The sequence below is a fragment of the Salmo salar genome, chromosome 18 (assembly GCF_965601325.2).
Source record: "Salmo salar chromosome 18, fSalSal1, whole genome shotgun sequence".
Taxonomy (NCBI): Eukaryota; Metazoa; Chordata; class Actinopteri; order Salmoniformes; family Salmonidae; genus Salmo; species Salmo salar.
Window position 1 is genome coordinate 76,678,454 of NC_138308.1, and position 25,886 is coordinate 76,704,339.

General features: G+C 40.3%; 1 protein-coding gene across 2 annotated transcripts in view; it reads left to right on the forward strand.

Annotated features, from left to right (window-relative positions):
- Positions 1 to 439: 439 nt before the first annotated feature.
- The window catches only part of LOC106577627 (phospholipid-transporting ATPase ABCA1), a 229,420-nt gene continuing 203,973 nt past the window's right edge, over positions 440 to 25,886 (forward strand). For both annotated transcript variants that reach the window (XM_014155904.3, XM_014155905.3), the window contains exons 1-2: positions 440 to 673; positions 15,590 to 15,717. In XM_014155904.3, the coding sequence (XP_014011379.3) occupies positions 15,652 to 15,717 (66 nt within the window). In that variant the 5' untranslated portion in view covers positions 440 to 673; positions 15,590 to 15,651. The remainder of the gene's footprint in view (positions 674 to 15,589; positions 15,718 to 25,886) is intronic.

Consider the following 25,886-nt stretch of genomic DNA (forward strand, 5'->3'; position numbering starts at 1 on the left):
TCCAGGGGCCGTCTGTATCGAGCGTCTCAGAGAAGGAATGCTGATACAGGATCAGTTCAGCCTTTTACATCATAACGAATCAGATTACAGACAGGGGAGACCAGGACCATTCTATAGTGACACATCATTGAACCTTATTTCCACACCTAGCCATCAATCCTCAGAAACATAGTCAAATGATTTGTTTCTCTGTTTAGCTTAGACAATAAAAGATCTTCGGTAACGCTTGACCTAAAGCCTACAAGTATAATGTATTACGATGCGGTTACAATACATTTTAAGACTTGAGTTATGAGAACGTATGATCTACTCAAGGCCATGACATCCCTCCCCCTTGATTTTTACCTCAGCCAATTAAGATAAGACTAGAGTCAACACGTGCTCCCAAGTTGAGCTAAAGGGAGTATGTTGTGTAAGGTATATCTGCACACTACTGTACCTCATCACCTATTACCTGAGTACTGTTGCCATGGCAGTCCCTGTAGAAGTCATTTGCATACTTTATAGTGCTAGATAAAAGGGGATAGAGACAGGGAAGTAGAGAAGGGATAGAGAGAGAGAGAGCAGCCTCAGAGGGAAGAGGGTGACTACGTTTGGAGTTTACACTGGGTCAATTTCATCTGGGGACTCCTAAATATGTGCTGAGAATAATTATAGTCTAAAGAGCTAGGAGGTAAGTTGCTCATCAATAGATTTTTGGTAACACTTTACGATACAGAAATGAACAGGTAGCTTGTTTACATAGAAAGTACATGATAACTATATAGTTACACTGTAATATACTATAACATGCTTGTCTTTGGGATTCATGAAAACAAGTAACTCTAAGCGTCATTTTGTACCAGTTACCAAATGTGTTTTTGTGTGTTTTTATGTACATTTTACATACTGTAGCAAGGTCTCATGCGATGCTGTGGGTTGTTGTTGTAGCCTAGTGGTTAGAGCATTGGGCCAGTAACCGAAAGGTTGCTGGATCGAATCCCCCAGCTGACAAGGTAAAAATCTGTCGTTCTGCCACTGAGCAAGGCAGTTAACCCACTGTTCCACGGGCGCCAAAGACATGGATGTCAATTATGGCAGCCCCCCGCACCTCTTTGATTCAGAGGTGTTGGGTTAAAAGCGAAAGACACATTTCAGTTGAACACATTCAGTCGTACAACTGACTAGGTATCCCCCTTTCCCTTTGTTATAGTTGCTAGCTAGTTTCCTCATGGGGCTATGGCTGGGTCAGTATTTTGGCTGAGTCACTGTATTGTCATGTTTTCCATGGCTACATAATGCAATGATCATCATTAGTGGCTTTAATACCAGCAGCTTCGTGTGACTTTAAATGAGGCATCGGTCATTTCTTACAATTTTCTTCAGTAATTTCCTTGTCATGAGATTTATTGTTTACACTTTTTGAACAGCATGCACAAATGATGGAGTGTGACTTTAACAGGTGGGGAGGTAGATGGGTAAATAAAAAAACATAGCGATCAGATTGGACTTCAGCCTTTTATGTAGTAGTGTCATAACGCTGAACAAAATGATTTACCAAAACCCTGTTGTATTGCTGGTGTGGAGATAAAGGCAATAGGATTCCTTGATAAGGATGTAATAAAATGACAGTCTCATGTCATGTGTTTACCCGTGCACGTGACGAGACAGGAAGAGTTTGAGTGAGTATTCTGTTGGGGTAAAGGTCAGGCCAATATATAAGCACCTACTTTTGGCGATACCACATGCTTTGCTATGATCTATTTGCTTTGGACAAGCTGGTTGTCTACTTAATACTTCATGCTTACCTTCAGCAAAAGTGGTAATAAGTGAAGAACACAAACATTTAGAAGCAAAAGTCAGCTTGATTGGCATGTATTAGCTTAATGTCTTCTCTAATTTCGGGAAAAATGCAATAAGTTGGTTCTAATGTGGCTAATTAGCAGCAAACGACTGCGTAATATGCACCAGATTAATATGACTCTACTGTAGTTGATTGATGCTAATAACATGGCGCTTTGAACATCTAAATAGCCTTAGTTCAAGAAGAGTTTCTGTCTTTGCAGTGACCCATTTTCAACATTTCACAAACAGTTTTGTTGTCAAGTTTTCAAAACTTAAAAGGGGCAATCTGGGTGGGAGGGTGTGTAAGTAAAGAAATTAAAAATTAAAAAAGGGGGAAAAGTGTAATGTTATTTTTTATGATTTCATTGCCCTTGCGACCCAATAAAAAACAATTGTTCACAAAAAAAGGGGCAATCTGGAACAACAAAGCAGTCATGTAAACACACTCCAAATCATACACATCTGGATGGATATGGATGCAAGAACTGACCATCCATGACATTCAAATGTTAATTTTATCCATCTTTTCAAGCTATACAGAGTTTGTTTACAATATCATTATTTTTTTACAAAGAATTAACTTCTGTAGGGTAGGGGGCAGTATTTTGACGTCCGGATGAAAGGCGTGCCCAAATTAAATTGCCTGCTACTCAGGCTCAGAAGGTAGGATATGCATATTATTAGTAGATTTGGATTGAAAACACTCTGAAGTTTCTAAAACTGAATGATGTCTGTGAGTATAACAGAACTCATATGGCAGGCAAAAAACGGAGAAAAATCCAACCAGGAAGTGTGGAAATCTGAGGCTTGTAGTTTTTCAAGTGATTCCCTATCCAGTACACAGTGACTTAGGGTTCATTTTGCACTTCCTAAGGCTTCCACTAGATGTCAACAGTCTTTAGAACGTTGTTTCATGCCTCTACTGTGAATATAGAGCGAACAAGAGGGCCTGGAAGTTGATGAATGAGGAAATGACATGAGCTCAAGAGGCGCGCCCTCACGTGAGTGTGAGCTGTGTTCCTTTTCTTTTCTGAAGACATTGGAATTGTCTGGTTGGAATATTACTGAAGATTTATGTTAAAAACATCCTAAAGATCGATGCTATACATCGTTTGACATATTTCTACGAACGTAAATATAACTTTTTTTGACTTTTCGTCATGACATTTTCGCGCGCTTCCTGCATTTGGAGAAGTGGACTGAACGTGCAAACAAAAATTAGGTATTTGGACATAAATTATGGACTTTATCGAACAAAACAAACATTTATTGTGGACCTGGGATTCCTGGGAGTGCATTCTGATGAAGATCATCAAAGGTAAGTGAATATTTATAATATTATTTCTGAGTTTTATTGACTCCACAAAATGGCAGGTTTGGTTTCGTGTCTGAACGCTGTACTCAGATTATTGCAAAGTGTGCTTTCGCTGTAAAGTTTTTTTGAAATCTGACACAGCGGTTGCATTAAGGAGAAGTGTATCTATAATTCTTTGAATTACAGTTTAATATTTTATCAAAGTTTATGAGTATTTCTGTAAATTGATGTGCTCATTCACTGGAAGTTTTGGGAGGCAAAACATTTCTGAACATTACACGCCAATGTAAAATGGGGTTTTTGGATATAAATATGAACTTTATCGAGCAAAACATACATGTATTGTGTAACATGAAGTCCTATGAGTGCCATCTGATGAAGATCATCAAAGGTTAGTGATTTATTTTAGCTGTATTTCTGGTTTTTGTGACGCCTCTCCTTGCTTGGAAAATGGCTGTGTGGTTTTTCTTGTCAAGGTGATGCCCTAACATAATCGAATGCTATGCTTTCGCCGTAAAGCCTTTTTGAAATCGGACAATGTGGTTGGATTAACGAGAAGTTTATCTTTAAAATGGTGTAAAATAGTTGATTGTTTGAGAAATTTGAATTATGAGATTTTTGTTGTTTTGAATTTGGCGCCCTGCTATTTCACTGGCTGTTGAATAGTGTGTACCGCAGGTGGGACAGTCACGTCCCACATACCCCAGAGAAAATAAGCTTATATTTAGGTTGCGATGGGGTACAAGTTATATTGTTCAAGAATCAATGGCTTATATATCATTCAATTTAAAGTCCAGACATGGATGTGCCATTTCCAGATTGCATCTTTAACACACACATAACACGGAACCCAAACGTGCGCCATCGTGCGCTAATGTGCATAAATGTATTTTGTCCCCATACACCAAACGCGATCACGACACGCAGGTTAAAATATCAAAACAAACTCTGAACCAATGACATTAATTTGGGGACAGGTCTAAAAGCATCAAACATGTATGGCAATTTAGCTAGTTAGCTTGCACTTGCTAGCTAATTTGTCCTATTTAGCTAGCTTGCTGTTGCTAGCTAATTTGTCCTGGGATATAAACATTGAGTTGTTATTTTACCTGAAATGCACAAGGTCCTCTACTCCGACAATTAATCCACACATAAAACGGTCAACCGAATCGTTTCTAGTCATCTCTCCTCCTTCCAGGCTTATTCATCTTTGAACTTATATGGTGATTGGCATCTACACTTTCATAGTATTACCACGACAACCAGCAAAACATTTAATCTTTCAATCACCCTCGTGGGTATAATCAATGAGGAGATGGCACGTGGGTACCTGCTTCTATAAACCAATGAGGAGATGGGAGAGGCAGGACTTGCAGCGCGATCTGCTTCAGAAATAGGAATGCCTTCTATTTTAGCCCTTGGCAACGCAGCCGCTCGTTGGCGCGCGCGCAGTGTGGGTGCAATAATTGAATAAAATAGATTTCTAAATGTATTTTGCAACGCTCGCGCACGCGTCGTGTCCGGTCTGGTCAGCATGTAACACAATGGCTTTATTAATGCAGTTGGTTAAATTTTTCTGAATTCAATAACATGTTGAGTTAAAGCCATTGTACAGAATCAGTGGAGGAAGTATGAAACTGGTTGCAATGACGTCGTCATGACACTATTTACGACTTCAATATTACTTAATCAAGGTCATACTGGTTGTATAAAACAGTTGTATTGCTGAAGTATACACAAAGTTGATTGAACTAAAGGGATAGTTCACCCAAATTACAAAATGGCATATTGATTTCCCTACCCTGAAATCAGTCTATGTACAAGGTTAGACATCAATCCATATTTTGTTTTGTTTACCTGGCCACTGTCTCCAAATGGAAGGAAACCAATGTAATTTTGCAATTTGTGTGAACTATCCTTTTAATATTAGTGAGTGTCGAGATTCATTTTGTCCTCATTAGCTGAATACATGAAAATGCAACACTACATGCTTCAGAATACTTACTGTAAAACACTACAATTTACAGGGTCATGCCTCTTCAGCTGCGAGCAAATAACATTCCATTGAGCCACATTGCATGTAATTGTTTCTACATAGAGAAATCAAACAGGCTGTACAGCATAACTGCTCCGATGCAGAGGCAAACCTTTCAAGACGACCATTTGAGGCCCCATCTTGAGCGTGCGTTTTATAAATAGGAAATTACCTTATGCATTTTTTATAACATAGGTTTCTGGTTATGTCAGGGCTTTTTTTTTACCCAATGATGTCTGTGTAGAGCGTAATGAAATATTCAAGTAAAGCAGAGACAAATACATTACCTAGTGCACACTGAGTTTCTGAAGGCTGTGGATGTCAGGAGCCTGAGCTAAATGTATTTATATAAAATAAACACGTTGTACTTTGTGAGGGCCACACAATATGCAGCCTTTTTTATACAATAGCTACAGCCTTTAATAATGCGAATGTAGATATTGAACAGCATTTAAGTTTCTGTTAATAAGAATCTTCTCAGTCAACTCACCAGTGGTGGAAAAAGAACCCAATTGTCATACTTGAGTAAATGAAAAGATACCTTAATAGAAAATGACTCAAATAAAAGTGAAAGTCACTCAGTAAAATATTACTTGAGTAAAAGTCAAAGTATTTGGTTTTAAATATACTTAAGTATCAAAAGTTAAAGTATAAATCATTTCAAATTCCTTATATTAAGTAAACCAGATGGCACCATTTTCTTGATTTTTTTGTATTTGTTTACGGATAGCCAGGAGCCTACTCCAACACTCAGGCATCATTTACAAACAAAGAATGTGTGTTTAGTGAGTATGCCAGATCAGAGGCAATAATTCATGTTGCAAAATTTTGTAAGTGTTTCAACCTGGTCCTGAATAACCCTTGCCAGCTGTTCAGGAATAGCTTGGCCGAAAGAGGGGCGACAATACCTTGAAGGGACCATTCCATGGCCATGTTTTAAAGCACAGATGTTCAGGGGGATTAGTTTGGGGTGTTTAAGAGTTATTCTGGAGGGAAGTAGCATCAAGGAGTGCGCAGAAGGCCCTTGGCCCTCCTTCAATGCACTGTTGGTGGTATAATCTACTCTGGCTTTGTAAAGGTTTAGTTACCAAACTGTCTGTGACAATGCAGGTTTAAGTCCACTTTTAGGTTTATAGATTTTTTGGTTTTTTACTATGCAGTGCCTAGGCTTTTTTGGTTAGTGGTCTGGTGATTCTGGAATGTGATGTGTTATTGTGCAGAGTTCACCTCCTGCAATGGCACATAAAATATATGTTAAATGTGATGGTTGTCTACAGTAACCAAGGCAACACTTGTTTTTGTTACTATACACTATAGGTCAAAAGATTTAGAACACTTACTCATTAAAGGATTTTTCTTTATTTTTACTATTTTCTACATTGTGGAAAAATAGTGAAGACATCAAAACTATGAAATAACACATATGGAATCATGTAGTAACCAAAAAAGTGTAAAAACAAATAAAAATATATTTTATATTTGAGATTCTTCAAATAGCTACCCTTTGCCTTGATGACGGCTTTCCACACTCTTGGCGTTCTCTCAACCAGCTTCACCAGGAATGATTTTCCAACAGTCCTGAAGGAGTTCCCACATATGCTTAGTACTTGTTGGCTGCTTTTCCTTCACTCTGCGGTGCGACTCATCCCAAACCATCTCAATTTGGTTGAGGTCGTGGAGGCCAGGTCATCTGATGCAGCACTCCATCACTCTCCTTCTTGGTCAAATAGCCCTTACACAGTCTGGTGGTGTGTTGGGTAATTGTCCTGTTGAAAAACAAATGATAGTCCCACTAAGTACAAACCAGATGGGATGATGTATCACAGCAGAATGCTGTGGTAGCCATGCTGGTTAAGTACGTCTCACAAAGACATGGCGTTTGGAACCAAAAATCTTTAATTTGTACTCCAGACCAAAGGACATATTTCCTCCAGTCTAATGTCCATTGCTCGTGTTTCTTGGCCCAAGCAAGGCTCTTCTTATTGGTGTCCTTTAGTAGTGGTTTCTTTGCAGCAATTCGACCATGAAGGCCTGATTCACGCAGTCTCACATTTACATTTTACATTTTAGTCATTTAGCAGACGCTCTTATCCAGAGTGAACAGTTGATGTTGAGATGTGTCTGTTACTTGAACTCTGTGAAGCATTTATTTGGGCTGCAATTTCTGAGGCTGGTAACTCTCATGAACTTATCCTCTGCAGCAGAGGTAACTCTGGGTCTTCCATTCCTGTGAGCCAGTTTCATCATAGTGCTTGATGGTTTTTTGCGACTGCACTTGAAGAAACTTCAAAAGTTCTTGACATTTTCCGTATTGACTGACCTTCATATTTTAAAATAATGATGGACTGTCATTTCTCTTTCCTTATTTGAGCTGTTCTTGTCATAATATGGACTTGGTATTTTACCAAATAGGGCTATCTTCTGTATACCCCCTACCTTGTCACAACACAACTGATTGGCTCAAACGCATTTAGAAGGAAAGAAATTCCACAAATTAAGGCACACCTGTTAATTGAAATGCATTCAAGGTCACTACCTCATGAAGCTGGTTGTGAAAATGCCAAGTGTGCAAAGCTGTCATCAAGACAAAGGGTGGCTACTTTGAAAAATATCAAATTTATTTTGATCTGTTTAACACTTTTATGGTTACTACATGATTCCATATGTGTTATTTCATACTTCGGATGTCTTCACTATTATTCTACAATGTAGAAAATTGAAATAATAAAGAAAAACCCTTGAATGAGGTGTTCTAAAACTTTTGACCGGTAGTGCATGTGTTTTTGTTTGTAGTTATTGTCATATGACTTTTTTCATTATGCAAACATACTGGGATAAACAAATGCTGCAGGCATAGGCAGGCCTAGATGTTCAAGTTACTTTCTCTGGACTCATTTGTTTTACATTTGGTTAGATGATTAGTCAGAAGCACCTGCCAAATACTGCCATGCTGATGTTCTTTGTTTTCTTGTTTTAATCTGATATACACTGAGTGTACAAAACATTAAGGACACCTCTTTCCATGAAATAGACCGACCAGGTGAATCTAGGTGAAAGCTACAGTATAATCCCTTATTGATGTCACTTGTTAAATCTACTTCAATCAGTGTAGAAGAATGGGGGAGACAGGTTAAAGAAGGGCTCGTGGTAATGGTATCAAATAATGGAGTGGAATGGTATCAAATACATGGTTTCCATGTGTTTGATGTCATTCCATTTGCTCTGTTCTGGCCATTTTTATGAGCCGTCCTGCCCTCAGCAGCCTCCACTGATCTATACCCATGTAAATCTACAGGGTTATTACCTTGAGTGTAGACAATGTGTACATGTAAGCCTACATCTTCCTGACGGATCGTTTTGAGTAGGATGTCCTGCTTCTATCACAATAATGATCACTTATAAAGCAGTACTTCTGCCACTGACGAGATATGTAGGTTTATAAAGCTGGCCTGAAAATACCTTTTACCAAGGTTAATTCATCTTTGAATGTGAGCTATAGTTTCCCTTATTAATATAACTTAATGAATGAAGACCTCATCAATGTCAACTCAAATAGCACAATATTTAGAGAGGAATGTGTTGGATACTGATGTGTCTACCAGGGAGTGATTTCTCGGGAAAAGCTGGTAATGATACAGTATACTTGCGTGACCCAGCAATTCACCTCTCCCCTTAGGCACTAATTAAAATGAACTTTGCCATAAGCCATCCCCTTGAACCTGCCTCAGAGACTTTTATGATTCCCACATATAAATAGAGCTTGTAATAGAGGGGGATAAAGAAAAACAGGGATAGATGGAGGGGCAAGAAGAAGAGGAGAGGGAGTAGAAAGAAAGAAAGATGGAGAAGGGGGGGCATTTGCTCTTTGGAAAGGGTGGAACATTCTCTGCCCTCCGATCGGATGACAAAATATCTGTTTACACGTTCCATCATTGCGGGAGTTGAAATAATGCACTCTGATTTAGTAAGTCCCCAAATGCCAGGCATGCATCAGCACTTTTATCTCATACTACATGCCTGTTATTTTCTTTTTCTCTTTCCTCTGCCTCGCTCTGCGCTCTGTTCTTGGCTCTTTGGAACTAATGACACCATTGAGATGTCTTGTGGCACAGCAACATATTTCAATTATTCAGAAGTGTTCCCTCTGTCACTAGGAGAAAATGTTTTTATGGAAAACCCGTGAGATTGTAGTGTGCGGCTGACTTTTTGTTTAGTCTGTATTGACATTTTTCTTGGGGTACAAAAAAAAATACATGTTATGGTAATATTTCAAAAGATTTATTAACCTCAGTGATCCACTTCCAGGTAGCTGTTGATGCCTATTCCTATGTTGCAACCATCTCTCCTACGTCTGTATATAGTATGGTATAAGATGTATGTATGCGTTTCCTCATTTCTGCATAAATGGTATGAGTAGAAAAAAGTAGGACATAGTTAATAGTACCTTTCCAGATCAAATCCATAGACCTAACAAGACTCCTAACAAGTTAGAGTTTACAGGTTTGGTTTAGTCTGTCTTTTGTCTGTTACTTAGAGGTAACAGTCGTTTAACGCTAATGGATTTGGAAAACTGGATGTACACTAACCTCAACTTCCCCATGACAGTAAATAAAACATCTATGAAGTAGGCCTAGCTGTAAATAATGTAAAGACACAGGGTGAAAATGGAAGGAAGAGGAAATGGATAGTTAAAAGCAAAATAATGGTCCTGGGCTTTCCCTCAGGCTAAAACGCAAATCCTCTATCCTAACCTTCTACTCCTAAAGTCCTACAAGTCTTTATGCAGGACATAAAGTTACAGTATCTCAAAGTAGCTTAAAACGGCATACTATACACATACTGTAGCTATCCTAGCTTAACGTCAATCTATATGGCCTATGATTTATAAATACAGTGTCTGATGTCTGGTGAAGTGTTAGCTCTGGTCCAGGGCGTTAGTGCGTGTTCCTTCACGTTCACCAATGCCCTGGACCAGATCTTGTGTACTGTAGTGGTAGTACTACCAAAATTAAGTGAGAGTTGATTAGGTACATTATTGAGATGGTAAGTCATCAGGTTAAATGTATTATTTGGTTTAGAAAAGCAGTGGTGATGTCTAATGTAACCATAATAGAATGCAGGAAAAGGTGACAGCATGTCAATGATGGACCCAAAATCTACAAGTTAAGGGCCTTTCCGTTGTGCAATTATTGAGTTTTTAATAAAGGTCACGATGAGTGTAAAATGCCATTATATATCAATCTATGTTTATTATCTGTTTAATCAGTGTGCCAAGGCCACTAAAATGTTTCATAAATCCTTTTAGTAACGCCTGAAATCGGGAAAAAGAAAACGAACAGAAAAAAATGTATCTATGTTGATTTGTTGGCCATCAATTATCATACAACTGGTTTGTGTGACATGGTGAGGTTGGACCCAGGTGCAGAGAACAGACCAGACGAGGAATGGTTAAGGATAAACATAATACTTTACTGAGAAACGGTAGCCACAGGATCACAGTAAACTTAAAAACAACAAACACTACGTCTCAAACTCAACCATGAAACGAACGCACATGGTAAACAAACTCAAGCTTCTGCAGAGGACAACAGAAAACACACCTCTTCAGGGAAATCATAATGAGTAAATAGGACACACCTGAGTGTCTGTAATGTCTCTAGGACGGCCTCTGCCGCCCTCTGGTGACAGGTAGAACCATGACAGTTTGTGCCTAGAATTCCCATATCGTAACGGTACATTTTAGATATGGGCAACCATCTGGGATTGCTACGTTCTTTTTTGGCATTTTAAATCAATGATATTATAGCCTATAGCAGTTGGTTAATGAGGAATATATTCCTCATGAGCTTAGTTCAACTGTCTTACCCCGTCAGAACTGAAAATATAAGCAAGTTGTATTCCACTCTTTATACCAGTGCAATTCTAAACAAACACTCTATAGCTTCAAAACATGGTTAAAACTATAATTTTGACATAATGCACAGTATGGTCTGTTCTTGCATCCATAGCTCTGTCTATTAATTTGAGAGTGGTGTATCAAACCCAATCCCTCAGCTCTTTACTAATCCCAGATTGCCCCTTTCAACAATGAATAAAACATACTTGGCAAACAATGAATATACTGTAAATACTACATATGAAATAAATAGCTGCCTCTTATCTTTAGACAGAATTATTTGGAATGTAATGCACATTTTATTCTTCATAATGACTTCCCTGTGGATGCATGTACAAAGAATGTACCCTACAAGCAATGAATTTGTATCATTTAATAAGTAGCTGGAGTGTTGCGATTGATTCTATGTTAGATCAGCTTTAATATTGCAGGTAGCTTGTAAGGTTCTATCAATCCACTAACCCGACTTCCCCTCCCCTAATTGGAGAAAACTAATTGACAACAATACTTAGGCTTCTACTTTCAGTTTATACATACTATATACATTTTATGGACACCGTATATTTTATGTTAGCTATCTTTTTTGGTTTGCTTTTAGTCCCACCCTTCAGCTACCCTCAACCCCTCCCATCTATCACTGAAAACCATCCAGTTTTGATTTCTATTTGCCATATATGTTTTACCTGGGTCCTAAACCTTTCTATTCTCATAGTATCTACAGATTGTAAATTAAAGATTGACAATTTTACTAGGAGTAAAGTATTATATTATTGGTCATTTGACTATGGCTTTTAAAGTCCCCCAGCAGTGCTATTTGCAAAGTTAGCTCCAGGTAAATGTTGCAAAGCCATTCCTGAACCTGCGACCAAAAATAAGCTACATATGGGGTGTACCAAAACAAGTGATTTAATGATCATAAACCATGTGCCATGGTATCAGCACATCGAAAGTCTCTTCCCAACTATTTTGCAACCTGTATGGTGCATCTGTCAATTTTTGGGTCCTTATTAAATTAAATTTGAATTATTTTTAATTTATCACAATTTTCTTTAATTAACAAATTTTGGTCTTAATGTAGGGCCGACGTTCTTCCACTTGCCTCCATTTTTTCCAGTAATGCTGCAATGAGTTGGTTGTAATTTTTGATTGAGCAGACATTTCCATAGATATTTGTTCTGTCTTTTCTGGTGGATTAAACTGAAACTGCGACCAGCTTTCTATGGCTTGTTTTAAAAATAGTTATTTCATTTTCAAATAACCAAAAGTGAGAGGTTGTCATCTCAATAAAGGGAAAAAGGCTATTTTTGAACAATGGGTGAGCCATTCTTACTAATCTGCTGGAAAACCAGTTTCGATTTAAGTACAACCTTTGTATGACTGATGCCTTTAGTGAGAGGTTCAATACTTCAATATTTAATCGTTTCAGTCCTCCATATTCATTATATAAATAGGCCCATTTAATTTTGGCTAGCTTGCCCTTCCAAATAAAGTGGAATATTTTTGCTCATATCATTTAAAAAACAAGTCGTTCAGTGTAGGCAGGGCCATAAGTAAATGGATAAACTTGGATTTGACAAAAGAATTAATCAGGGTGATTTTTCCACACAAATAGACAGGTATTTACCTTTCAATGGTGGCAAGATCTTATCTATTTTTGTTAACTTTCTATTAGAATGTATCATAGTGAGATCATCTCTTTCTTTCGGGATTTGAATACAGATTATGTCCACTTCACCGTCAGACCACTTTATTGGTAAACTACATGGTAATGTAAAAGTAGTATTTTTTAGCAATCCAGTACATAACATGATACACTTATCATAGTTCGTTGTAATCCTGACAGGTTAGACTAATTATCTAGATCCTCTATGAGGTGTTGCTGGGATCAAAATTGTGGATTAGTCAGTGTACAATGATACCTATGTTTTTAAGCCCTGTGATTTCTAGCCCTTGATATTATTGTTGGATCTAATTTTAATAGCTACCATTTAGATAACCATAATAAATAGATATGCCAATAGTAGACAGCCTTGTTTCACTCCTCTTGACAGTTTAATACTTTCTGAGAAGTAGCCATTATTTATTCTATTACCCCGCAGGCTCCTATACATAACTCTGCCCCGTTGTAGGCCTATGAGAGATTCTCCTAAATTAAAATAGTCCAGGTGTTTACATACAAATTCTAGTTGTATTTTATCAAAGGCCTTTTCAAAATGAGCTTATTAATACCTGGCCTGATTTCCTAGATTTTTCATAATGTTTTATTGTTTCCAGTACTTGTGTTATATGATCTCCAATGTATCGTCCATGTAGAACGCCTGTCTGATTAGGATGAATAATATCAGACAATACCTTTTTAATTCACTGTTCTATGCATTTTTGCTATAAATATTGCATCACAACACCGAATTGTAAGGGGCCTCTAGTTTTTAAGCTGGACTGGATATTTATACACTGCTCCAAAAAATAAAGGGAACACTAAAATAACACATCCTAGATCTGAATGAAAGAAATAATCTTATTAAATACTTTTTTCTTGACATAGTTCAATGTGCTGACAACAAAATCACACAAAAATAACCAATGGAAATCCAATTTATCAACCCATGGAGGTCTGGATTTGGAGTCACAATCAAAATTAAAGTGGAAAACCACACTACAGGCTCATCCAACTTTGATGTAATGTCCTTAAAACAAGTCAAAATGAGGCTCTGTAGTGTGTGTGGCCTCCACGTGCCTGTATGGCCTCCCTACAACGCCTGGGCATGCTCCTGATGAGGTGGCGGATGGTCTCCTGAGGGATCTCCCCCCAGACCTGGACTAAAGCATCCGCCAACTCCTGGACAGTCTGTGGTGCAACGTGGCGTTGGTGGATGGAGCGAGACATGATGTCCCAGATGTGCTCAATTGGATTCAGGTCTGGGGAACGGGCGGGCCAGTCCATAGCATCAATGCCTTCCTCTTGCAGGAACTGCTGACACACTCCAGACACATGAGGTCTAGCATTGTCTTGCATTAGGAGGAACCCAGGGCCAACCGCACCAGCATATGGTCTCACAAGGGATCTGAGGATCTCATCTCGGTACCTAATGGCAGTCAGGCTACCTCTGGCGAGCACATGGAGGGCTGTGCGGCCCCCCCAAAGAAATGCCACCCCACACCATGACTGACCCACCGCCAAACCGGTCATGCTGGAGGATGTTGCAGGCAGCAGAACGTTCTCCACGGCGTCTCCAGACTCTGTCACATCTGTCACGTGCTCAGTGTGAACCTGCTTTCATCTGTGAAGAGCACAGTGCGCCAGTGGCGAATTTGCCAATCTTGGTGTTCTCTGGCAAATGCCAAACGTCCTGCACGGTGTTGGGCTGTAAGCACAACCCCCACCTGTGGACGTCGGGCCCTCATACCACCCTCATGGAGTCTGTTTCTGACCGTTTGAGCAGACACATGCACATTTGTGGCCTGCTGGAGGTCATTTTGCAGGGCTCTGGCAGTGCTCCTCCTGCTCCTCCTGTTGCCCTCCTACGGCCTCCTCCACGTCTCCTGATGTACTGGCCTGTCTCCTGGTATCACCTCCATGCTCTGGACACTACACTGACAGACACAGCAAACCTTCTTGCCACAGCTCGCATTGATGTGCCATCCTGGATGAGCTGCACTACCTGAGCCACTTGTGTGGGTTGTAGACTCCGTCTCATGCTACCACTAGAGTGAAAGCACCGCCAGCATTCAAAAGTGACCAAAACATCAGCCAGGAAGCATAGGAACTGAGAAGTGGTCTGTGGTCTCCACCTGCAGAACCACTCCTTTATTGGGGGTGTCTTGCTTATTGCCTATAATTTCCACCTGTTGTCTATTCCATTTGCACAACAGCATGTGCAATTTATTGTCAATCAGTGTTGCTTCCTAAGTGGACAGTTTGATTTCACAGAAGTGTGATTGACTTGGAGTTACATTCTGTTGTTTAAGTGTTCCCTTTATTTTTTTGAGCAGTATATTTACCACCTGGGTCCCGTTTCAGTAATAGTAAAATCAGTCTACCATTTTTATTGGTGTGGTTAAAACACACTAATAACGGATCTCTGAGTACATCGAAAAAATGTTTGATATACCTCAACTGGTATTCCATCCAGCCCTGGAGTTTCCCCAGACTTAAAGGCTTTAATTGCATCAATTAGTTCCTCCTCTGTAATTTGGCCTTCACATTAGTCTTTCTGTACAGCTGTTAATTTTACACAGTTTTTAACACTATTAATAGAAAAAAAATCTTTACAACAAACTTCAGTTGGTGGAGATGGAGGAGACTAAAATGAAAACATTTGCTTAAGTACTTTTCTTCCATTTTCAAAATATGGTTTGGTGAATCATGGAGGGCTCCAATTGTAACAAGTTTCTGTAAATTCTTTTTGGTAGCATTTCTACGTTGAAGATGAAAAAAGAAGTGGGTGATTAGTGGCGTTCCCTTATGATGCGCTTGTCCTCTGTATTAAAACAAAAACCTTGCCTTTATTCCATTTAGGGTCTATTAAGTGGGGGTTGCCATAACGACGCTTTGGCAGGATATTGCCTGGATAAGGCATAATGGGTCTCCTGACACAACTCGGTCTGCTCCTGTGGAAGAACTTCACTCTTCGGAAGAGACAAAAGGTAACTGCACACCCTCTGTATAAAATCAATCTATGTCTGCTAAGATCGGCCAAATACGGGGTATAGAAGGATATACGACCGTGTGCTCGTGCTACAGTGGACAAGGACATCTTAAGTATTGTGATAGTGGAAGAGTAGAGGGAATTGTCCTAAACTGGTTCATATTAATGTGAGATGATGCCTTAATTCCCTCGCTGGAAAATGATTTTTTCCCCCAGACACACAGTTGGAAGTGTCACCTTCCAAATGTTATGTCACTTGCAGCCTGTGTTTTAGCTTTTACAAAGTCAGCCTGATGGGAACAGATGGGGCATTGGGAGTGAGTGGTATAAGGTTTGTATAAAAGCTAGACTATACCTTTACCCACCAGAACAACCCTCTATATAACGTGATACCTTAGGGATATGTGTATATGACACAGTTTCAATTGTGTCGGTCCAACTGTAGCAAAATGGGTTCGTCATGCGCTTTGCTGATGTCCTGGTCAAAGTGAACTTTGTTCAAAGACTTTTATAAAATTTGCTAAATAAGCAAAAAACATCCGGGTCTCTGTTGATGGTTGTTGACTCCTCATCTTAGATCGGAGTGTGACATACCGAGTTTGATACCAGCTGCCCTCCAATTTCGCTAGAAAGCTTTGACTTTTACTGGAATGTTGAAAACTATGTAACATTGATGTTCCATCGTCATCTTCTCATCCAATACAGAAGGACATACAATAGAAACAACATATGAGTCAGTGACATTCCAGTAAACAGTACATTCGTAAATTATTCAGACCCCTTCTCCCCATTTTATGTTACAGCCTTATTATGAAATTGATTAAATTAATTGTTTTCCTCATCATTCTACGCACAATACTCCATAATGACAAAGCGAAAACAGGTTTTTAGAAATGTTTGCAAATGTATAAATAAATAAGTATTTAGACCCTTTGCTATGAGACTCAAAATTGAGGTCAGGTGCATACTGTTTCCATTGATCATCCTTGAGATGTTACTACAACTTGATTGGAGTCCAGTTTTGGTAAATTCAATTGATTGGACATGATTTGGTAAGTCACACACGTTTATATAAGGTCCCATGATGACAGTGCTTGTCAGAGCAAAAACCAAGCCATGTAGGTAGAAGGAATTGTCTGTAGAGCTCTGAGACAGGGTTGTGTCGATGCACAGATCTGGAGAAGGGTATCTCTGCCACCCTAGACCAACTTCAGTTTGCATACCGCCCCAACAGGTCCACAGACGATGCAATCGCCATCACACTGCACACTGTCCTATCCCATCTAGACAAGAGGAATACCTATGTAAGAATTCTGTTCATTGACTACAGCTCAGCATTCAAAACCATAGTACCCTCCAAGCTCATCATTAAGCTTGAGGCCCTGGGTCTCAACCCCGCCCTGTGCAATTAGGTCCTGGACTTTCTGACAGGTCGCCCCCAGGTCGTGAAGGTAGGAAACAACATATCCACTTCGGTGATCCTCAACACTGGGGCCCCACAAGGGTGCGTGCTCAGCCCCTCCTATACTGCCTGTTCCCCCATGACTGCGTGGCCATGCACACCTCCAACTCAATCATCAAGTTTGCAGATGACAACAGTAGTGGGCTTGATTACCAACAACGACGAGACAGTCTACAGGGAGGAGGTGAGAGCCCTCAGTGTGGTGTCAGGAAAACAACCTCTCACTCAACGTCAACAAAACAAAGGAGAAGATTGTGGACTTCAGGAAATAGCAGAGGGAGCACCCCCCTATCCACATCGACGGGACAGCAGTGGAGAAGGTGGAAAGTTTTAAGTTCCTCGGCGTACACATCACGGACAAACTGAAATGGTCCACCCACACAGGCAGTGTGGTGAAGAAAGCGCAAAGGCACCTCTTCAACCTCAGGAGGCTGAAGAAATGTGGCTTTTCACCTAAAACCCTCACAAACCATTACAGATACACAATTGAGAGCATCCTGTCGTGCTGTATGGCAACTGCACCACCCTCAACCACAAGGCTCTCCAGAGGGCGGTGCGGTCTGCACAACGTATCACCGGGAAAAAACTACCTGCCCTCCAGGACACCTACAGCACCCGATGTCACAGGAAGGCAAAAAAGATCCACAAGGACAACAACCACCCGAGCCACTGCCTGTTTACCCCTCTACCATACAGGAGATGAGGTCAGTACAGGTTCATCAAAGCTGAGACCGAGAGACTGAAAAACATCTTCTATCTCAAGGTCATCAGACTGTTAACCACCATCCCTAACACAGAGAGGCTGCTGCTTACATACAGACTCAAATCATTAGCCACTTTAATAAATTGATCACTATTCACCTTAAAAAATGCAACTTTAATAATGTTTACATATCTCACATTGCTCATCTCATGTATATACTGTATTTTATACCATCTATTGCATCTTGCCTATGCCGCTCGGCCATATATTTATATGTACATATTCCATCCCTTTACATTTGTGCGTATTAGGTAGTTGTTGTGAAATTGTTAGATTTCTTATTAGATATTACTGCACTGTCAGAACTAGAAGCACAAGCATTTCACTAGACTCGCATTCACATCTGCTAACCATGTGTATGTGACCAATAAAATTTGATTTGATTCGGGTACCAAAACATTTCTGCAGCATTGAAGCTCCCCAAGAACACGGTGGCCTCCATCATTCTTAAATGGAAGAAGTTTGGAAACATCTAGACATTTCCTAGAGCTGGCTGCCCAGCCAAACTGAGCAATTTGGCAAGAAGGGCCTTGGTCAGGTCAGGGAGGTGACCAATAATTCAATGGTCACTTTGACAGAGCTCCAGAGTTCCTCTGTGTAGATGGGATAACCTTCCAGAAGGACAACCATCTCTGCAGCACTCCACCAATCCGGCCTTTATGGTAGAGTGGCCAGACGGAAGCCACTGCTCAGTAAAAAGCACATGACAGCCCTAGTCATTAGCTCCTCACCTTGCTCACTTTACACACACACCTCTCTCTCACACAAGCCTAATGTAGCAGCTAATGAAGATACTTTAGAAAAACTAGATTACTTCTTGGATTACATTTAAATTCAGAAAGGATATTTGCGAAAAAATACATTATGACACCATTCTGTTTTCTCAATGACATTCAATTCAGAATCGAAAAAAAGGCGCAGGTTTAAGTTTGTTCCACCTGAGCAAGTCTGACCACAAGTCAGAGACCACCATGATGATGCATTTGATGGATCCTTTTTGTCTTCTTCTAATGCCTCTCAAGGTGATAGTTATCCAAAAGTAACTGAAAGTAATCAGATCACGTTCTGAGTTTGGGTAATCCAAGAGTTACGCTACTGATTACAATTTTGGATGGATAACTAGTAAGTGTAAAGGATTACATTTAAAAAGTAGCATACAAAACCCTGTGGCTAATGGCGTATGGGCCATATAATACTCTGTGATGTCACCAACCAGCCATACGGTCCCAGACTATACTGACTTAAGGGAGATGTTGCCACAACGGCAACGCCTAGGTCAGAGCTTGTTGTCAGTGAAACTATACTTCCTCCAGGGATGCCACTGTTTGTTATACAGTAGATACAATAAGGCCCTCCATTTTTTCAGTCAATGTCAATCACACAGTTTTTTTGACTTTCTCATAGTGACGGTGATGAGAAAAACACCCACCAGTACACCGGGTTCCCTATGGATAAAGCACAGTAGGCTGCACCTCATTCCAGCATAAAACAGCAGACTTGGGGAAGTTTTCATGTCAGCTTTTTAATAAAGTTTTGACTTTATACTCGATACAGATGACCCGTGGCAATTTTAGCATGTACATCTTAGGGGGCAAACTAAAACATTTTTTGGGGAATGCATGCCAGCAAAGCCACTACACAATACAACACTAAACAATACATTAATGGCCCTATAATGGTGACTAACGGGCCTACATAAAGCTGTCCCAACAGCAGAGTCCCAACAGCAGTCCCAACACCTTACCACTGCTACACCTGGCTATCAGCGGAGCCTTGTCTGGCAGCAAAACAATTCATTCAGCCTCATTTACTGCCTTTAAAAAAACATAGCTGATATGGCTGACTTGCTTAAACAAATGTGTTTTTTACTGATAATTGAGATGTACTAACTATGCCATAAGGGAACGACAAGCAGATACAAGGCAATCTGCAATTTCGATTAAGAAATGAATGTGCGCGCTAGGACGGACGTAGTCAGTTTAACTATTTGTTCAGCACCTTTGAAATGTACAGCGATATAATTCAGATCATGGGCCGTTCTTACAGTGTTCTCCCTGTACACCAAGTCAGAACAGTAGGATAAATGAAGGGGGCATATAAGCAGACAATGAAAGATCTTACAATATTCAATGATTGCATTTCTATTAAACAGGTTACAGGCCACATGTGCACCACCAAGTAAGAACAGTAGGTGAAATTAAGAGGGGTAAATAAACCAAATTATTAGGTGAGGCACATGGGCTGCAAACAGTTTACTACACAACATACAGTTAGTATTACTTTCTTAGCCACAGTATACATATCTCTCTGGCCTATTACATAATTTATGCAGCAGCATACAAGACATTTTTGGACTCACCTTGTTGTGCTGTGCTCACTTGAACATGAAGGTGGCGCGGTGGTCCTTCGTGGGACAATTCTTTCATCAAACTTTATCATCAAAGTCTAGCACTCTCTGGATTTATGGTGCTTTCAAATCAACTGGGAACTCTGAAAAACAAGGTTGAATCATGATGACGTCAATGATATTCAGGTCATAGCTCTAGAAAGAGGCCTGAGTTCCCGACTTACAATTCGGAGTTGGATGACCGTTCAAAAAGTATTTTCCCAGTCGGAGCTAGTTTTTTCCCCGAGTTCCCAGTTGTCTTGCACTCACTGAAGTCAGATTTCCCAGCTCCGCATTAACAGTTGTTTTGAGCATGGCAGAAATGATGCTGGATATATAGCAAGGCCAATGTTGAATGTTTATCATTTTAAGCTTGGAAAAGAGACCCTTAAACCCACAATTGGGACCACACACCCACTCCGCTGAATAGCAGGCTAGTGATTGCTTTGCAATGTTTGCAGCTAGCCGCTGATTCCTTCCAAACTACACTTTTTTTTACATTGTTTTAAAACTGATATGTGACACGTATTACTGGCAAAATAAAAAAACATTTAGCAAAAAATGTGGGGCTCAAAACAAGTGGGGCTCTGTTTTGAATTAGAACATGTTAGGGGAAAGAAACATAGGATATTGACTTGTGGAAACTGAATGGGAGTTAACAAGGAGATTTGGTCTTTTAGAGGTTAATGACCAATTCAATTAATCACTGACCAAGCATTTTTGGGGATTTTATAAAAGTCATGAAACTGATTTTATGGTTCAACATTTCCCATAATTTCATATGGAGAGATTATCCATTCACAAAGACCACCGTGTCGAATGGCTAATGCCTAGAGAGCCCTGTATTGAGAGAGCCCCCATGATCCTTCTCTTCTCGCTCTTTCCTCTGGTACTCTGGAATACATTATAATAAATCCCATTCTCAGTGGTACCACAATTTCCCTGACCCATGTAAGGCTGATGAAAATGGAAGATATGTGAAATGACCCAAGACATCCCTCAAAAACTGGGGGTTTCGTATTGATAATTGATAATTGACTTTTGGATACATACAGCATAACATTGTGGAGCAAGAAATAGCTGAGTGATTATGTACTGTATCAACCAAATCCACTTGGTGTGGCTCATTTAAGTTATTTTATGATGGATTGTGGATCACTGGAGAAGCTACAACACTGAGTAACAACAAACGAAACACCTATATACAGTAACATGTGGTTTGACAACTTGTATAACTACTGTATTGGCAGAGGACCAATGGTGGAAAAAGTATCCAACTGTCATACTTGAGTAAAGGTAAAGATACCTTAATAGAAAATGACTCAAGCAAAAGTCAGTCACCCAGTAAAATACTACTTGTCTAAAATGATTTGGTTTAAAATATACTTAAGTATCAAAAGTAAATGCAATTGCTAAAATATATTTAAGTATCAAAAGTAAAAGTATGAATCAATTCAAATTCCTTATATTATCCAAATCAGATGGCTCCATTTTCTTGTTTTTTTTTAATTTGCCAAGAGCCAGGGGCACACTCCAACATTTAGACATAATTTACAAACGAAGCATGCAAGTTTAGTGAGTCCACCAGATCAGAGGCAATATGGATGACCAGGGATGTTCTGTTTATAAGTGTGTGAATTTGACTTAGCTTTGTCTGTCCTGCTAAGCAAAATGTAACGAGCACTTTTGGATGTCAAGGAAAATGTATAGAGTAAAAAATACATTATTTCCTTTATGAATTTAGTGAAGTAAAAGTTGTCAAAAATATAAATAGTAAAGTACAGATACCCCAAAAAACGACTTAAGTGGTACTTTAAAGTATTTTTACTTAAGTACTTTACACCACTGCAGACGACCGTCTCACAACGCCGTCTCATTATGCCATTATGTATGGCATAATAATGGCATGACACATGCCATAGAGACTCCATAAGTTGTTCACTTTTGAGAGGATTGACAACAATAGACCTGTCAGTAGAAGAGCAGTATTGATTTTTAAGTCTATGGACTCTTGCGAGAGCCAGGCTAGCGCTGCCTCTGATTTCTCTAAGCAGCTAGGTCACTCCACTAGAGATGATGGGGGGGAGGAACACGCCGCTAGACAAGGTTGGCGGAGGGAGAGAGAGAAGGCGCCGAGGGACGCGTAAAAGCCTAAATGAGGGAGGGAGGTGAAGAGTTGAGGCGAGATGTAGCATCGTAATATCTTTCTCCCTAGTTGGCTCCCTGCGAAGCCTGTAGACAGCTCACGCTGTTCGAGCACTTTGACTGTTGTTCTGAATTTCCCTCTCAAAGTGAACTCTAGTCAAGAGGGGAACGCAGGTACACCTACCTTGCCCCTTAGCTACACAAGTTGCCATGGCAGAAGTATTTCCAGGCTGCATATAGGAGTTGGTTCAACATTAGCAAGTTCGCCGACTACTCTTAGGAAAAAAAAGGAGTTATCTAGAATCTTAAAACCCTTTTTTGGTTCCAGGTAGAACCGTTTTGGTTCAAAGTAGAACCCTTTTGGGTTCCATGAGGACCCTTTCCAAAGAATATCTACATGGAACCCAAAAGGGTTCTACATGGAACCAAAAAGGGTTATCCCTGGAACCAAAAAGGGTTATCCTATGGGGGCAGCCAAAGAACCCTTTTGGAACCCTTTTTTTAGGAGTGTGTGGCAAGTTGATGCATTTAAGTGAGATAGCATAGGGCAAGAGTCCCATTGAAATTTTGATTAGCTAGGAGGGGTGAAAAGCCTCCCATCTCCCATGCCACGGTGAAATTGTACTCACAGTGTTCCTAGCCATCTCTGCAAAGGGCAAATGAAGAGATAGACTAAGAGAAAAACTAAAAGAGAACACATCAAGCCTCCATTTGGTCCATCGTTTTTTCTCTCCATTCTTCATTCCCCGGGGTTATTTGGAATAAAAGGCTGAGATCTTTGATGTGGTAAGAAGGGATACGGGCGGGTGGTGAAGTGGACATATTAACGAAGGGAAGGGACCTATGGGTCCAGACACTCAGGTTTAGGTTCCATTTATAGCAGGATGGACAGTGCCTGTGTCCCAAATGACCGCCTATTCCCCTATATAGTGCACTACTTTTGATCAGAGCCTTATTGGGCAGCCCAAAATAGGGAATATGGTGCCATTTGGGATGCAGACAGCGTATGAGGAGATGAGGTGAGTTAGCTTTGGCCGGGCGGAGGAGTGGAGGATTCAGTGGAGCTTGCAGTCTCATCCTCAGAGGTATAGGGATGTAAAAGCCGACCGACCTGACTGCAATGACTATGCTTTGCACCACACACACACAGGCGCCGATACGCATACACACACACACACACACACACACACACACACACACGCTCCAGTGAACTCTCATTCACGTCACTGAACCATACCCAATGATTTGAAAAAAGCACATTTGTACATAACAGGTGAATTTGCAGAGGTGATGCAATTTACTGAAACATCTGACGGCTCCGTGAGAGAGCTGCATTTTTGGTAATCATAGATGGGTTGCTATAGTTTTTGTTTCAAATTCCCTGGAATCATCAGGACCTTTACAGTTTTTCTCAATTGCGTGAAAGCTTTGTTAAATCAATGCTGTTGATTTTCAAAATGGTGTTCTCAAGACACGTAACTCTGTGGCCTTCTGCAAAACAGGAAATGCATTTTCAAAATGAAGTTGCCTTCTCAAAACGTAAATACATTCGTCAAAACGATACTATACCGTCCCAATTACTAATACATTCCGCAAAGGAACACGACTGCCTGCAAAAAGGTTAACACAAACAGGCAAAACGTCAGTACAGAGACAAAGTGGAATCGCAGTTCAGTGGCTCAGACACGAGACGTATGTGGCAGGGTCTACAGACAATCACGGACTACAAAGGGAAAACTAGCCTCGTCATGAACACTGATGTCTTGCTCCCGAACACCGGCGTCTTGCTCCCAGACCAGCTACACACCTTCGCCCGCTTTAAGAATAACACAGTGCCACTGATGCGGTCCGCTCCCAAGGACTGTGGGCTCTCGTTCTCCGTGTTAACCCTCACAAGGCTACCAGAACAGACAGCATCCCTAGCCACGTCCTCAGCATGCACAGACCAGCTGGCTGGAGTGTTTTTATGGACATATTCCATCTCTCCCTATCCCAGTCTGCTCTCCCCACTTGCTTCAAGATGTCTACCATTGTTCCTGTACCCAAGAAAGCAAAGATAACTGAAATAAATGACTATCGCCCCGTAGCACTCACTTCTGTCATTATGCTTTGAGAGGCTAGTTAAGGATCATATCACCTCCACCTTACCTGACACTTTAGACCAACTTCAATACCTAAATAAGAATGCTGTTCATTGACTATAGCTCAGCCTTCAACACCCTAGTACCCTCCAAACTCATCATTAAGCTCAGGTGGTGAAGGCAGGAAACAACACCTCCACTTCACTGATGCTCAACACAGTGGACCTACAAGGGTGAGGGCTCAGCCCCCTCCTGTACTCCCTGTTCACCCATGACTGAATGAGCTGATCATGGACTTCAGGAAACAGCAGAGGGAGTACGCCCCTATCCACATTGACGGGACCACAGTGGAGAAGGTGGAACGCATCAAGTTCCTCGGCGTACACATCACTGACAACCTGAAATGGTCCACCCACACAGACCGGCTACCACCCGGTTACTCAACCCTGCACCTTAGAGACTGCTGCCCTATATGCATAGACATGGAATCTCCGGTCACTTTAATAATGGAACTCTAGTCACTGTAATAATGTTTACATACTGGTTTATTCTACAGTATTTTAGTCAATGCCACTCCGACATTGCTTGTCCTAATATTTATCTATCTCTAAATTCCATTCCTTTACTTTTAGATTTTTGTGTAGTGTTGTGAATTGTTATGTACTACTGCCCTGTTGGAGCTAGGAACATAACCATTTCGCTACACCCGCAATAATGTCTGCTAAATATGTGTACGTGACCAATAAAATATGATTTGAATTGATTTGATCTTGAGTCAAATCTGACAAAACAAAGTTATTCTATCATTTAAAAAATCCTAGTTATCAAATTGTTTTCTTTGAAGTCTCTAAATCATGATGATCAAAATTTGAAATACGACTATCAAAAGGTGCAGAATTATGCAAAATTACTCTCTTATGTACAGTACCAGTCAAAAGTTTGGACACACCTACTCATATTTGAGATTCTTCAAAGTAGCCACCCTTTGCCTTGATGACAGCTTTGCACACTCTTGGCATTCTCTCAACCAGCTTCATGAGTCAGTCATCTGGAATGCATTTCAATTAACAGGTGTGCCTTGTTAAAAGTTAATTTGTGGAATTTCTTTCCTTCTTTCCACTGTCATTCATTAGTGTCATCACAATCCAAGTCCATGTATTCAAAACTGTACATAGGCTTGGACATTCCGACGGCAAGCAGAAACGCACTCCCCAGTAGAAATAAGGAACGGTGAATACAGTGGAGGAACCACAACTGATATGAATGTATAGGCCGCAATCCACAAAAAAGCAAAGCTGTATAATGAAAAGTCACAATGTTGGAGATGATA